Source organism: Carassius gibelio, chromosome A11, assembly GCF_023724105.1.
Source record: "Carassius gibelio isolate Cgi1373 ecotype wild population from Czech Republic chromosome A11, carGib1.2-hapl.c, whole genome shotgun sequence".
NCBI classification, from domain to species: domain Eukaryota; kingdom Metazoa; phylum Chordata; class Actinopteri; order Cypriniformes; family Cyprinidae; genus Carassius; species Carassius gibelio.
Genome location: NC_068381.1, coordinates 23330699 through 23346493, shown reverse-complemented (window position 1 = coordinate 23346493; position 15795 = coordinate 23330699). Strand labels below are relative to the sequence as shown.

Below are 15795 nucleotides of genomic sequence, written 5' to 3'. Positions count from 1 at the left end.
CTAGGTATGTAGCATTTTTTTCTTTTCTGTATCCTGTTTCTCTGGCCTTCCCCTTGTGGCATTCTTTCTGAGTCAATCTTCCTTTTTTTGGGTTTTCCCTTTGTAGCTGTGAGGTAAGTCCTCTGGGTCCCGCCGGAACCTCTTATCCTCAATATGACCCATGGGTCTCAGTCCGGCCTATAGCGGCCCCTATCAATATCTGGCCTTCTTGTCCTCTATTACTATCAATTCTATGGTTGCCTCTCTAAGTGTTATTTCCCTCTGCAGCCCATTTCTCTGGCCTTCTCCTCTGTAGGCCTTTTCTGCGGCCTATTGTGGCACCACTCTCGGAGGCTCTGTGGTCTATCTTCATTGCCATATAAGCTCATGCTTTAGCTATAATCTGATGTTATATTCTTATGTTTGAATATATATATATTTCAATTTATCTCTCTTCATTCATGTTTCAGGATCCTCTAAGAAATACTTCACCTGGTGCGTATTACATTTTTCATCTTTCTTTTGGGGTAGGCTCTGCCCTGCCTTCGTCTTCGGCAGGATTAGCTGGTATCTACAAACTTCAGATCCACGCTACGGATGGGGCCTGTGCCAAAATAATTCTGTTTTTTGTATGTTTTTGTAAATAAATACTTAATTCTTATCTACTCCTGAGTCTTTCTGGTAGAAAAGAAAGCTTAAGCGCAAGTTCTTCTAGGTAGACTAAATGCTACGTTAGCATTCCAATTAAAGTCAAGCCAATCGGCTCTCAACACAAGGGATATAAATGCATACTGCTTACATCCTATTGTGTTTGCAGATCCTGTCACTGTTGTTTCCCTCCATCCTCCCCACCACCACCAGGTTTGCCCTGTCCATGCGGGGGGTGGGCTCCGCCCTGCCTTCGTCTTCGGCAGGATTAGCTGGTATCTACAAACTTCAGATCCACGCTATGGATGGGGCTTACACCAAAATAATTCTGTTATTTGTATGTTTTTGTAAACAAATACTTAATTCTTATCTACTTCTCCTGAGTCTTTCTGGTAGAACCTAGGTTATGTGAGCAACTGAGAGCGTTTCATGCTAACAAATATTTCACCTGACAAGTGTAGCTTTTAATAAACAAGAGATATTGTGTCTAAATCTTTCTTGGGATGTAATAATTCCTCTGTTCTTGATTCCATTGTTCTGAGTATGCGTATATGTTGAGCTAAACACACAATTGTCTTATGGATCTTATGGTTGTCAGTCACAATTGTGAAACAGCTTCTTGAACAAAAAAAAAAACCTGGGATGGAACGTATTGTCTTTCTGAATTTGACTGGGTCACTGTTGTTGGCTGATTGAGATCAAGATCACGTACACCTCTGGCTGATTTTGAAGGTTTCCGTAAAAATCTGTGAAAAATAAAATCAATAGAGACTGTGAAAAATCTGCATCTTCTATGCAGACTCATAAGGAGCAACATTACTCCATGTTTCCATGTTGTGGCCTTCAGTCGCTCACTATGTCCTGCACTGTTTTTGCAGTTTACTCACCGCTAGTATGTTGACAGAACAACTTTATTTCACTGAAACACTGAACACTCTTCTTTCAAGTTAAATTCTTAAGTAACATGGAAGAATTGAGGATTCTGTGTATCAGTGAAAGCTGATTTCCTCTGTAATGTCAAGAGTCACTGAGTCACTTTCTCTAGGAGGAAGCAGCAGCAGCCATGCCACACTTGGAGTTTTATTTGGCCTGTCTTTGCTCAGTAGCAATAAATGCAGAAGAATTAAATCAAATGTGAGACAGATGTAAGTTGAGTGTGAACGTGCTGGGATGTGTCATAAGACATGAGGAGCGGAAGCTCTGCGAGCACCGCCTTCTCTACAGAATGGGTGTCAGTGTTGATCTGTGAAGACCACAGCGTTCACTGTTTCAACTCTGAGGATCGTATCATCTGGACAGAGATCATGGCCTATCAGTTCAAACTGGCTGAAAAACTGGTCATACTCAATGACCGGGGTCAAGGAGTGCTGATCAGGATGAACCACATTAAAAAGGTGAGAGAAAATTGATTATTATAATATTCACAAACCTGTGAAAAAGACGAACATCGGCAGGGCTGAATTTAGTTTTTTTGAACTTGCAGTGAATATGTGACTGATTCCCAAGGGACTGAACTTAGTTAACCGCTTTGTTTGTTGAATTGTTTTCAGAACCAAACGATGCTCAATTCTTCCGCTGCTTTTTTAATCGTGAAGTGCTTTTAAGTGTTTTTATTATTCAGATGGGATTTGAAAGTACATTTTTAAAACTTTTAAAAGTATCATTTATGTATTGTATTTTGTCATGTGTTCAAAAGAAAGTAAGTTCCGTCTCAGTTTTGTAGAGAAAGAGGAAGTGCACACAGGAAATGAACAGGACCTGTCAGGCCTCTCTGTAAACCACATCTCTCTCACACATACTGCAAACAGGCTGCACTTCCTGTCTGTCTCAGAAACCAGTGTTACACAGAGTCATGAGAGAGCTTCAAAAGGACAAATCCACTGTCAAGACTAATGTGTTATAGTTCAAGAAATCCTGTCCGACCCTGACAGCTTGAGTTTCTGTGATGGACATTCCACATCTCTCAGTGTCTTTGCACTGCTTCTGCAGAACTCTAAACAATTTATCTATGTTTACATCCACAATGTGCACTTCAGAATGTCTCATGTCGAGTCGAAGGCACCCTGACGTCATTGTGCATCATGGAACTTTTTTTCAGATTGAATTTTTTGTAAACCCTTTTTCCAACATGTCAAACTGTTCTTAATTAACACACAGACAAATCTGACACAGCAAACAAACTTGTCTTCAAAACTCATTGATGTGTCATTATGCAAACTTGTGGTTTCCGCTGATAGTTATCTATTAATTTGACCTTTTGTAAATGATGCTGATTTTTGAGTCATACAGACAACAATGAGACCAAGTATGGTCAAACCTTACAATTGGATTCAGATCATCTTCAGAGCATGCCAGCAAAAGTTATGGATTTTATATAATAAATGTACCAATCCATGATCACTTAACACATCAGTGGAGTTGATGCAATATTTCAAAAAGTGTATTTGAGTCTGTGTCTCTGCAACAGTTAGGTATATAGACAGCAAACTGTGTGTGTGTCATTGTCGGCCCACGCTGACCACACCACATCAATCTTGGTGTGTGTGTGTTATGTGCTTGAGCTTGGCAACTGCTGCTTGCAGCTAAGCTATATTTAGTAATTATAATAATAAATGAGGATCTGCGTGTAGTCACTGTGGGGCAGTCCTGGTCTTATGGATAGAGAGTTGGACTTGTTATGGGACATCGCATTCTGGGTTTGGGGCCATGCCCATGTATACATGTTTTATTTATTTATTTATTTATTTATTTCAGGTATGCACAGACCCAAAGCGAAGACCATCATACTTCACTGAAAAAAGCACGGAGTCTGCTGTAAAATACATCAACAGAAAATTCCCCAACGTTGACATCAGGGGTGGCAGTGTGAGTATTAACAGATAAAAAGTGATTCGTTGTTGTCTTTGGTTTTGGCTCAAACTTTGAATATTTTATTTCCTAAATCTTTCTGCAGCAACATCTGAGCAGCATACAGAAGCAGAAGTCAGCTGTACTGGAGAGTCTGCACAGTTACTACGAGTCCTTCATTGATGTCATGGAGTTCAGGGTAAGAATGGCAACACATCAAACTCCTTGGCAAGTTAAGTCGAGTTCATTTGGTGGCCATCTTGGTTATATTACCAGACAGCAGTTTCTAGTTAAGCAAGTACAACGTAATCAACTTTAATCGAGGAAGACAAATCTTTACAAATTTTTGTAAAAAATAATTTTCACACTTCTGCAATTTATATGTCCATTTCTAAGGAAACATTTGTTGTTTGTGAGGCATTTGGAGATGTGCCTTAAAATAAGAGTTAAAAAGTGAAGAACCACCAGAATTTGAACGTTACATTTCACATTAACTAATGCTTTACTAACAATGTATTTGGTATATGTAATATGATTGATATATAGTGTCTTTTTATTTCCATTATTCTTTAGGACAATGTTTATGAGTTGCTCAACACAATTGATGCCTGTCAGTGCTTCTTTGACATAGTAAGTACGACTCTTGAAGAGAGGAAAGAAACTCAAAGGAGGCAGAGATGGTTTCACATTAATCTGTCCTCATAATCCATTTCAGGCTGTAAATTTTGACCTCACCAAGAACTACCTGGACCTTATCGTCACCTACGCCTCAGTCTTTTACATGCTGTCCCGTATTGATGACAAGAAGGCAATTGCCGGACTGTATAACTGTGCATATGAGTTCTCCAATGGAAACAGGTGACAGACCACAGCTTTAGACACAGTCACGCTGCTTTAGGACAGTATTTTACAACTTGGAGGCAAACAAACTCACACAATTTTCTAATTTTCCTATCTGGCACATTTGCACATCTCATTCATTTGTATTTGTATGAGATGTGCTCTTGAGGGTTAGGTTTGGTGGTGGACCTTCATGTTTTCATGTAAAATCATCAACTTGTACAATACTTACATATTGTCATGAGATAGGGTTAAATATAATATACATTAAATATCAATATTCATCTGCAATGACACGTGACTTCAATATTTACACATCATCTTTTAGTTTAAGAATGCAGTGTGAAATCAGATTTTGTAAATGGTTTTTCTTACAGATGATGTGATGTCAGAACATTTGCTCAGTCGATCATATCAAAACATGTAGTAAATGTATATTTTGTAGTAAATGTCTTTACATGGTTTATGTATCTTTACGTATTCTCACAGTCATTGTATAGAAACACGAATCTACACACAACAGAAACAAGTGACTTGTGTTCAATATCAAGATGATTCTCATACGCAGGACATTGAATTATCACTCTTGTTTGGTCACATTGAAGACAGATCATTGCTTTACTTTAAGACTAGATGCAAAACACTAACTTTATATTCTTGTAGGAATATTATTATTGTGATCAATCAAGTACTCTTATAATCATGTTGAATACAAACTCCATTATCAACAGTCCTTGGCTCAAAAACATAATAGAAATGCAGAAAGATTTATGTAATAGAACACATCAGAAATATATAATAATACTGTACGATTGTGTGTGTTATAACTGTATGCAGTGACCCCTCGTTCCCTCGACTTGGTCAGATGTTCATAGAGTACGATCATCCCTGGAAAAAACTTTCAGAGGAGTTTGGTCCGCACACCAAGGTCAGTCCCGTACTAACTCTGGGATTTCCATCAAAGAACATATGTTTAGATGTTGTATGCAGTTTTATAGACAATTATATATACATATAGAAAATAATATTCTTATGATAAGATAAATCAGCGTTGGTCTTACTATATTGTAGTGTTTGTACCTACAGTACCACTCAGTTTCTGTTTAAAGAGAAATGAACAGCTAGTGAATCCTGGACTGAAAGCTGTTGTGTGACAGGGCTGATGTGAGTGTGTGTGTTGTCGGTCAGTCTGTGACAGGGGCTCTGCTCTCTCTGCGCATGCTGTATCCACGGAGGAATCTCTCTGCTGACCAGTGGCGCAGCGCTCAGCTCCTGTCTCTGCTGGCGTCCCCCGCTGCCATGCTCAGCCCCACCTGCTGTGACACTGTACGTACACCAGCCAGCAGATCAGCACGGCACCCATTACAGCCCAACACAGCCGAGCATCTGCCTGTTTGTATAAAGAACTAACTCTGAGCATTGCTTCTAGATGGCTTGTGAGTATCTGTCCACGGAGGTGATGGAGCGCTGGATCCTCAGTGAGTATCTGTTAAATACTGGGAGACTGTACAGTCTTTACCCTAAGATCACGCTACGCTAGCTGTGTAAGAGAGAGAGAGAGAAAGAGAGGGAGGTGAAGTTGGATGTCTTGACAGATTATCGTGGTCTTTTATAGATCTGTGTGACCTCTGAATGATTCTTCATTCTGACTCTTTCTCTGAATTAAATTGATTTGTTTATGTCAGGGAAACTCTGTACTCCGATAAATGGAAGTCTGACAATGTTAAGGAGTTAATCAAAAACCATTATCATGATAATATGAGTCTCTGTATAACTGTAATACTGTAGTAGATTGAGTTTTGTGCATCTTAGTCTCCCCAAATATCTGTAAATGACCTGCTGGTTATAAACTTGGATGAGACCAAATGGATGTTTCCATTAACAGATTGCCCAGATGAGGTGTTTAGGTCAGAGTGATATCTCCCTAATGTTGATGTGAATGAATGTACACCACACTTGTTCTGATATGCTGTGATCTTATGGTTGTCAGTCGGCTTCCTGTTGTGCCATAGCAGTCTAAATACCAATGCTGACTCTCAGAACTTGTGGAAGACGGCCCTTCGTAACGGCCTGTACCTCACAGTCGTCAGAGACGAGGTGCTCAACATACACAAGCTCTCCGAGGACTTCTTCGACAGTCTCAAAGGGTAACGTGGACACACAGTACACACGTGTATCAACAGCCTGGCACTCATGAATGCTACCTAAGATTTTGATGTATGGGAGATTATGTCTTATAATGTAAACAGTTTATCTTCACTGCTTTTACAGGTATAGCAAGCGCATTCCTGACATCAAAGAGTGTAAAGAGCATGTGATCATTAACTGGTGAGCATCTGAAGTATTTCAAACATCTCAAATAGGCATCAAGCTTTTAACAGACTCCAGACTGCAGAATAAATCTTCATCATCTCGTGGGTTTTCCAGCGGTGCATTGCGGAGAGAGAAGCGCAACTTCCTGAGAAATGCCTTGAAGGAACTCACCAAAGTTTTGGAGGATGAACCAGCATTGCTTGGACCCAAGGTTTCAACTGTTCTTTCACTTTATTATTGTTAATGGTAGCAGTGTTTATTTAGTTAGTTGTTGCTATATTTAAATGTGAATAAATTGCAGAGTGGAAAGAGACACATGAACTCAGATGTGTATGGTGTATTTGCCCGCTCTAGGCTTTATACGTGTTCATGGCGCTGTCGTTCTCCCGTGATGAAGTGCTCTGGCTTGTGCGTCATGCTGAGAACATCCCTAAAACCAAGACCCCGGAGGACTACGCAGACTCGTAAGCTTCACTCAGCATCTGTCATATACTGTATCTGACTAAGTTTTCTAAGTTTTAAAGTAGTCAAATGTGCCTCTAACTGAAGAATCCCATTTGTATATTATGTTTGCTATGAAGGCTGCTATTACATTTTTGAAAATCAAAAGTGAAGCACTGGTGACTTTGTAAACTTGGAAAGACCACTTTGGTTGTATTCCCTCTCCTAGATAGTTGTGTGTATTGAAGCTTTCATATGTTGACATGCTCAGTGTTTGTGATGTGCAGACAGTTGGCAGAGCTCCTCTATCACATGGAAAAGCTGCGCACTCTCTTGGCTCAACACAGATATGTTATCCAGCGCTACCATCTTCAGTACTTGTCACAGTACGATGCTCTAGTGCTCAATGACATCATTCAGGTATCCAGCACATGGCTCTGCTCGCTGCAGCACTAAACATGTTCAGCATGAGGAGGTTTGTAGTTTTGCTTCATTTTCTATCTTCTCATGTCAGGGTATGTTGGTCTGTCCGGAGGAAGAATCCGTTCTTATGTCGTCGTTTGTCTCAACTCTGTCCGCGATGACTCTCAAGCACTGTAAGTTGTCTTTGGGTTTTCTCGACGCAGGCTGTGTACTCTGAGCATATTCTCATAGACAATATAAATAATATTGTGGGTTTGTTTGCATGTGTGGTTTAAACATTGTTCAACTGTCATCTTACAGCATCTTTGATAAATGTGTCGCAGGAATTGAAATCCTATTGTTACTTACAGATTTCTTTTCTTTTCTGGATAATCTTTGGTGGTCTTTTTTTACACAGTGGATGCAGGAGAAGAGTTTGACCTGAAACCATTCAGACTGGACTGGTTAAGACTGCAGGTACGCCTGAAGAAAACTGAATTCATTTGCAGCCTAAATAAGAACTAGCAAAACTAGCATTCTGCAGGAAGACCTTTGGACACACACTTTCATTCATTTATGGGGAAATTTCCTGAATACTTTTTAAATGAAAATATGAGAACTTGTCCATCTAATCAGTTAGACCTCAGCAGGAAAATGCTTACCTCGCTGCCATTTTTGTGGGTTTCCCTCCACTTTTTTAAACATATGTATTGTTACTGATAAGTCTCGAACCATATTTCATTATTTAATTTCATTATTTAATGCAGACCAAATTAACCTGTCACCCACTGGGACATCACAGTGCTAGTTCTTAACCAGCCCAAGTACCTAGCAACAACACTGTTTTACCTAGAAACCACCCTTGGTACCCTGGCAACCGACTGCTGAGTTTTGCCACAGCAAGCACCACTACATATGTAGTAGTAGTATTTTGTGTAAAGATGTCTCCCAAATGAACACATGGGTCTAGAGCACACTGCAGACGCTCAGTCTCAATCCTCCATGAAGTGTTACTCCAGATCTGTTTGCACTCTTCAGGCGTACACCAGCATTGGTAAAGCTCCTCTGGCACTGAAGGACTACCCTGATCTTGCCAAAGTCATGAACATGGCCCAGTTTCACACTCGGATGATGGACAATGTGAATGAACTCCTGTGTGAGACGGCTGATCTCTCGAACCTCTGGTGAGTCAAGCTGTCACATTCATTCAGTGCATGCTTATGTTTTGAGGTTTAAGGGTCATCCACAGGTGTTAAATAAATATGACATTCTGCGATTTAGGATATTAATCAAAAATTCCCCTTGCTGAAGTTTGCATCTTGTTTGAGTTAAAATGCACACAGCTTAGAGATACAGTCATATGTGTTTGAGTTGACGTGCCTGTAATGTTTCAGCTTCCACGCGCGTGTGTTTGAGAAGCTGTTCTCTCAGAGCAGTGAGGATGTGTCCATGCAGCGCTACCTCACGGCGTTCCCAGTCATCTGCTCACACTTCAGCCAGTGTCTCCATCCGCTCTGTCCAGAGGAGGTCAGTACTGTTAGCCTGTTTTAAGTCAATTCTAACATAGATCACTTTTCAAAGTAAAAACTGAAAGACTGTTTGCACGACTCCTAAGTGATGTTCTGTTGTGTGTTTCTTGTTAAATGCATGTGTTTGCATGGACCAGACTGAAGAAATAGAGAAACAAAGCTTGAAGCTGTGTGTGTCCTTTCTGGAGGAGATTTCGCGTCAGACGTGTTCAGTTGTGCTGGAGATATGTGCTGAACAGTGTAATCTACACGAGAAGGTACATTACACACAGAAACCAGATGATTCAGTGTGACGTGAAGCCATGGGGATCAACCAACATAAAATGAACTAAAATTATAGTTATAGAGAGTAAAATGTCAGATAACAGTATCTCTCTGTGAATATTACAGAGTGGGTAATTACAAAAAGAGTTTTATGAAGAGCAAATTATCAATGTTTTTTTTACTCTACACCATCTGCCCTTTAGTTATTGCCCAAACACAGTGCCGAGACCATCAGTACAGCACGCAATAAAAAACTGAAGAAGTCCTTACCAAAGAAAGGAGATGTGCCTAAAGAGAAACCAGGGACAGAGAGCCTCAGGAAGGACAGAGCCATTGTCACAAAGTACGTAAGATCTCACAGTATCTTGATAGTGAGCTGTAGACGTGAAATCTCACTGGCTCTCTCCCCTCCCCTCCCCTCCCCTCCCCTCCCCTCTCCTCTCCTCTCCTCGTCTCCCCTCTCCTCATCTCTCCTCTCCTCTCCTCGTCTCTGCTCTCCTCATCTCTCCTCCTCTCCCCTCTCCTCGTCTCTCCTCGTCTCTCCTCTCCTCTCTCCTCTCCTCATCTCTCCTCTCCTCTCCTCTCCTCTCCTCTTCTCTCCTCTCCTCTCCTCATCTCTCCTCTCCTCTTCTCTCCTCTCCTCTCTTCTCCTCTCCTCATCTCTCCTCTCCTCTTCTCTCCTCTCCTCTCCTCTCCTCTCCTCTTCTTCTCTCCTCTCCTCTCCTCTCCTCTTCTCTCCTCTCCCCTTCTCTCCTCTCCTCCTCTCCTCTCTCCTCTCCTCTCTCCTCTCCTCTCTCCTCTCCTCTCCTCTCCTCTCCTCTTCTTCTCTCCTCTCCTCTCTTCTCTCCTCTCCTCCTCTCTCCTCTCCTCTCCTCTTCTCTCCTCTTCTTCTCTCCTCTCCTCTCTTCTCTTCTCTTCTCTTCTCTTCTCTTCTCTTCTCTTCCCTTGTAGTCTGGATAAGATGCACCTGGCGCTGACAGAGCTGTGCGCTTCCTACAGTATCTGTGCTGATTTCACCGTGTTCAAGCACATCGTTGTACCTGCTGAGTTCCTGCTCACACAGATGGAGATAAGACTCAACAAGTACTGCTAATATTACAAGTCTTTACTCAGTTTGGATCACAACACACAATGAGTTTGTTGTATCTTAAAGGAATATCCCAGGTTCCTTCCTTTTTTTAAAAAAAAAGCAAAAACAGAGGTTACTATGAAGCACTTAAATGTGTATTGATAAAGCTGTTTACAGTCATAACACAGATATCGTTCATGTCTCGTGGAGTACAGTATTTGAACTTTTACGGAGTGGCTCCATTCACTTTGTGGTAATCAACATTATGCTACAAGTGCAATTGTCAAACACGTTTTGAACCCAGAATATTCCTTTAAAGTTTGTTTGAGACAGAGTAAGCCTTCACAACTGTAAGATGTCAATGAAAAGGCGTTTGGTAGAAACACACGAGTTTGAATCATTAATCATGCACTGCTTTGCTCAGTTAGCATCACTGCCACCTAACCAATCGAGGTTTGCAGGGTAATTGTGCAGATGGCCAATTATAATCAGAGCACTCATGAAATCGCCCGTCCCTCGGAGCTGCTGGCTGGGATTCAGGCGTACGTCACGAGTCTGCACAGCCTCAGCTGCTACATCAACATTGACGTCACACGACTGGTGAAGAGCGTCCTTCTGCAGCAGACGCAGCCGCTGGACTCCTACGGATCTCAGACCATCACAACACTCTACACAAACTGGTGAGGCCTCAGGACATCATATTAGCCCACAGGGCTCCTATTTAGATGTAGTTGCTGTGTTTAAGTGGTTTCTGTTCTCCTGTTGTCAGGTTTCTGGAGGGTCTCTTGCGTCAGGCCAGCAGTGCTCTCATAGTCCACTGTCCTACCACACAGTGTTTCGTCAACCAGAATACTGAGAACGAGCAGAGTTTTCATGCAGAGGAATACGCTGACATCTGTGGTAAGCTGAAAATGAAGATGGTATTTCAGCTAAATATTTTGTTGCACAATTTGAATAGCCTACTGGATCAGTTTAGTTTTTATACATGTATTCTTAAGCATTGGTTTCCCAAAGTAATACAACATGTTTCTTTTATAGCTACAACAACAGTTATGTGAAAAGATATTGAAAGCATTCTATGTACATCCCCACACTTTCTGTTTTTGTATTGTTCTTAAAATTATATTATTATATTAAACAGATACATGGTAAAAGACTGATTTTATGGTGACCTATTTCTCTGTAGGTTTGCGATCATTGGCTGAACTGATTGGCCCTTATGGACTGAAGTTTTTAAATGAGAACCTCATGTGGCACATCATATCCCAAGTTGGAGAACTGAAGGTATGACATTTTTCAAATTGAAGAAACTATAGTGGCATAATGTACAAACAGGTCCAACTAAATCGCTAATTAAAGTTATTAACAAAATTATTGAATTAGCTCATGATTTTGCTTTCAGAAACTTGTAAGTGACAACATGGATGTGCTGGTGCAAATGAGAGCTAAGTTTGAGAATCCTGAAACAATGATGGACCTTCAGAAGAAACTAACAGGTGCAATTACAGTTCAAACACCTCCACGCTTCATTACTCAAGCTCAAATCCAATCTGACACCAGTCAGAAAACTTCATCCTACATAGTGTTCTGGGGTTTTTAACATTCTTCCTTTCAAAAGTAATCACAACTACTACTTTATTATTAAATATAAATGAATAAAAGCATCAAATAAATGAGCTGCCTAAAAACATAAAAATAAAAGCCTACTGAACTGACATGCAAGAGAACTGTGGGCTTGTAATGACATTCATTGTCTGGCAGTGGGAAGTGAAGGGCCCAGTCTGTTGATACTCCCGTCTACAAAGTGTGCTCGATACAGATATGGTGTTTCTAGTTTAGTATGGAGGAATTTGACAAGTCTACAGTAGTGACAGGAGCAGCTTCAAACTGAATCAGGAGGTGATTCCAACCAGTTCTCACTATCTGACACTTTAACAAGCTTTAACACACACTTGAAGTCAAAAAAGAAAAAAGAGAGGCTAAATACTGCTCTTCTTCCACTCTCTTCTGAACTCTTCTATCACACAAACGTCTCCTCTGTATTAACACTCCCTTAAAAACATAAAAACATAATGCAATAACCAGAAATGCAAAACTGTAGCAGAAATACAAATATAAGAGAGTTGTTATTACCAATACCATACAAAATTAAAAGGCAGGAAATGTAATTCATAATAATGAAATATAAATAATTGAAATATTATTGTATAAATACATTGAATTATAATAATTCAACAAATTAAATTAGCTTTTTTAAATTAAATGTAATACAATAAAAAAAATTCATCATGATGTATTTTTAATGCTTTTTAAGCTAGGTGTAAGGTTGGGAGGCATGGAGATGGATTTGGATGCAAATGCAGCTTGATTCAGAAGTGAGGTGAAAACAGACAGAGTCAAACAGGTACAATCCAGGAAGAGACAAAAGAGTAATCCAATAAACAGGTGAAGGCCAGGGCAGGCAGCGAACAGTCAGAAATCAGACACAGTCCAGGGTCAAAAACAAGGAAAACACAGAACCATGACAGTTCTTCTGATGGTAAACCGGTGGAGTCTGATAAGGAGTTAGGGGTTATGGGAAATGAGCTCTTGGGCACTCCTGCTGGTGACCATTGTTTTACTCATTTATAATTCTATTCTTCTCTTATTCCTCTGTGGACTTGTACTTCAATGAAAAGTCGATTTATACAATGTTTTTCACCAGGCTGTGAGAATGTGTTGAAAAGAATGACGATTATTGGTGTGATCCTGTCATTTCGCTCTATGGTCCAAGAAGCTCTCGGCGAGGTGAATGTCTCTTTCTATGTAAATTAATGTTGAATCAGAAAGCAATACATCAAGTGTTTTCTACATTTATATACACTACAATACTATCCAATATAATGTTGATATTACATGTAAAAAAACAAAACAATTGTTATATATGTCAAGCTATACATAAATATTTTCAAGCTTTAAAAAACACAGTAATGCCCTCTGTATTTGTCATGTGTACATCCAGATAACTGCTTTATAGTTTTTACATGTTATAATGATCTGCTGGGTTTATGAGTGACCAAGGGACGTAAGTCTACTGATCATCTCCTTCTGTAGATCATGGACAGACACTGTCCATTTATCATGAGACCCATCAAATGCATGAAGGACTTCATCTGCCCTGAAGGTGACATCAAGGTAAAGCACAAGTCTGTTGTTGTTTTTTCACAACCACACGTCATCATAAGTAATACCTCATCTTCTGGATTGTCTTCCCATCTCTGATTATGTGTAGGTCACACTCAGTGTATATGAAATGGCTTCGGCCGCTGGTTTGCCGTGTGAGATCGACCCTGCGCTGGTTTCAGCCATAGCTAACATGCAGACAGGTGAAGTCCCACATGGAAGTCTGTCTGTTTCAAACAATATCTCAAGTTAACCTCTTTATTCCAATACAAATATTCATTATTATTTCCGGGCAGACAACTCATCCACTGAGGAAGAGTACAAAATTTCCTGCTTGCTGCTGGTTTTTATAGCCGTGTCTTTACCGAGCCTGTGCCTGGATCCAAACTCTTTCTACAGTCGAGCACATGGAGGTAACGTGGAGCAGAAGAGCACATCTTCACTTGCTCTGCTGGAACAACAAGCCCATACATAAAACAGACCATAAATTAAAGGCTAATACCTAGAGCAAATGCAGATCTTTGAAGTTGTGTTCTGCTAAACTCTTTCTGAAGCTCATACGATCTTGTCTTGTTTTTCAACAGGTCATCAAAACAACATTCATTGCTTAGCCACTGCAGTTAACCATCTCGCTGCTGCTATGTTCACTGTCCAGAGAAAAAATATCCAGACACAGCTTCAAGAGTTCCTGAAGGTAAATCCACTGAATACACGGCAAGAATTCACTGTTTTTCATTCCATACATTGACATTCATAAATCCATAGCAAACATTCACTGAAAATCTCATTAACGCTTCACAAAATTTGTTCCCATGAACTAACAATGAAAACTGTTCTCAGCTAATGTTCATTTCAACGTTTACCGATACATTATTTAAATGTATTAATATTATAATTAGTATTGTTAATATTAGAACCTGAGCTAACATGAATTAACATGAAATATATCTGTATTTTGATTAACTAACCTTAACAAAGACTAGTAAATACTGTGACAAATATACTGCTAATTGTAGTTAGTGTTAGTTAACGCACTAATCATAAATTAATCAGACCTGATTGTAAAATCATTTATCTCATATTCTGTAGGTGGCATCATCCATCTTACTGCAATTAGGTCAGAACGTGGAGCGAATGGAAATAAAGAACAGAGATTCCATTTATGTCATTCTACACATGGTAATAAACCAATGAGAAGAAATTTAATTATCATATAAAAATGGTTTATGACACAAATCTTACTTTTGTATTCTTTGTGTTGTAGATAGTGGAGCAGTCACCGTTCTTGAGTCAAGACATGCTGGAAATGTGTTTTCCATATGTACTCCTCCGAAACGCTTACAGAGAGGTGCACAAGACCTTCATCCACACTATGGGCTGAACTTATGAGGATATAAATTCATTACTTTGTTTCTGTACGTATCAATGTTTAACATTTTCTATTAATATCCAGCTGGTTTAATTATTTGTGTGTATACTTGTCTAAGTAGATTCCAGTGCACTTAGGAGGAAAATAAAAATATATAGAAAGGTGTTAGCAGTATACAGCTTCATATAATAATTATTTCACTTTTAACCTGTTGATACAATGATTAATAGCAGAAAGTTTTATTTTCATGTAGGTCATCACTAGCTGATGCATTATGAAAATTCACCGATAACCATAATTTGCACATTTTTAATCTTCTTTATTGCCCAGAATATAAGCAGAAATTGCAGTGCCTAGCAGAAGCGTCTAAACCAGTATATAGTAATAACTAATAACTGCTAGAATCCTAAAATAGTTTCAAGGCAATGACTGTGATTGTGGTGTACATTTTGCTCATTTGCATTTTGCTTAATTGTGTTTTAAAATGTTTAAGCTTTTCTAAAAATGATTTTAAAAAATGTGATTTATAAAGTGAAAATTGTATCTAATAATAATAATAAAAATCTTTCATTAATGATATATTTGTGTCTGTTTTGCTATGTTCGCGTCTACTAGTGTGTTTGTTTATATGAACATATTTTAAAGATTATTTGGAAATAATACAATGGAGACAAATAATATTTGGTAGAACACAATCAAATATGGTCTTGTAAACATTTCCTTGAAGATTTCTTTAGTCGCATGTTTCCTGTCCAGCCTTTATTCAAATCCCTGGCTCCTCCCTCTTTCTGCTCCATCTCTCTGGACTTTTATTCCTTCGCCCCTGCCCCACAATCAAGGACTCCATAAATGCTCACACTTCATTCACCCTGTTTGTCTAGTCACAATGGCTGTATAGATTGCACTACTCTTCCTTGGAATTTCTACATCTT

General features: G+C 39.5%; 1 protein-coding gene across 1 annotated transcript; it reads left to right on the top strand.

Moving 5' to 3' along the window:
- The first annotated feature begins 1787 nt into the window (after positions 1-1787).
- On the top strand, positions 1788-14995 carry LOC128022688 (nck-associated protein 1-like). Its single transcript, XM_052610477.1, has 31 exons — positions 1788-2021; positions 3382-3492; positions 3581-3673; positions 4048-4104; positions 4190-4332; positions 5152-5242; positions 5503-5640; positions 5744-5792; positions 6305-6461; positions 6586-6642; positions 6742-6838; positions 6982-7091; positions 7356-7488; positions 7583-7664; positions 7889-7947; positions 8509-8654; positions 8865-8997; positions 9137-9256; positions 9467-9606; positions 10215-10346; positions 10794-11012; positions 11102-11232; positions 11519-11616; positions 11735-11828; positions 13037-13119; positions 13426-13506; positions 13604-13697; positions 13791-13907; positions 14079-14188; positions 14584-14673; positions 14759-14995. Exons 1-31 carry the CDS (start codon positions 1812-1814, stop codon positions 14873-14875), a joined length of 3492 nt encoding a protein of 1163 aa, XP_052466437.1. The 5' UTR covers positions 1788-1811; the 3' UTR covers positions 14876-14995.
- The last annotated feature ends 800 nt before the right edge of the window (positions 14996-15795 follow it).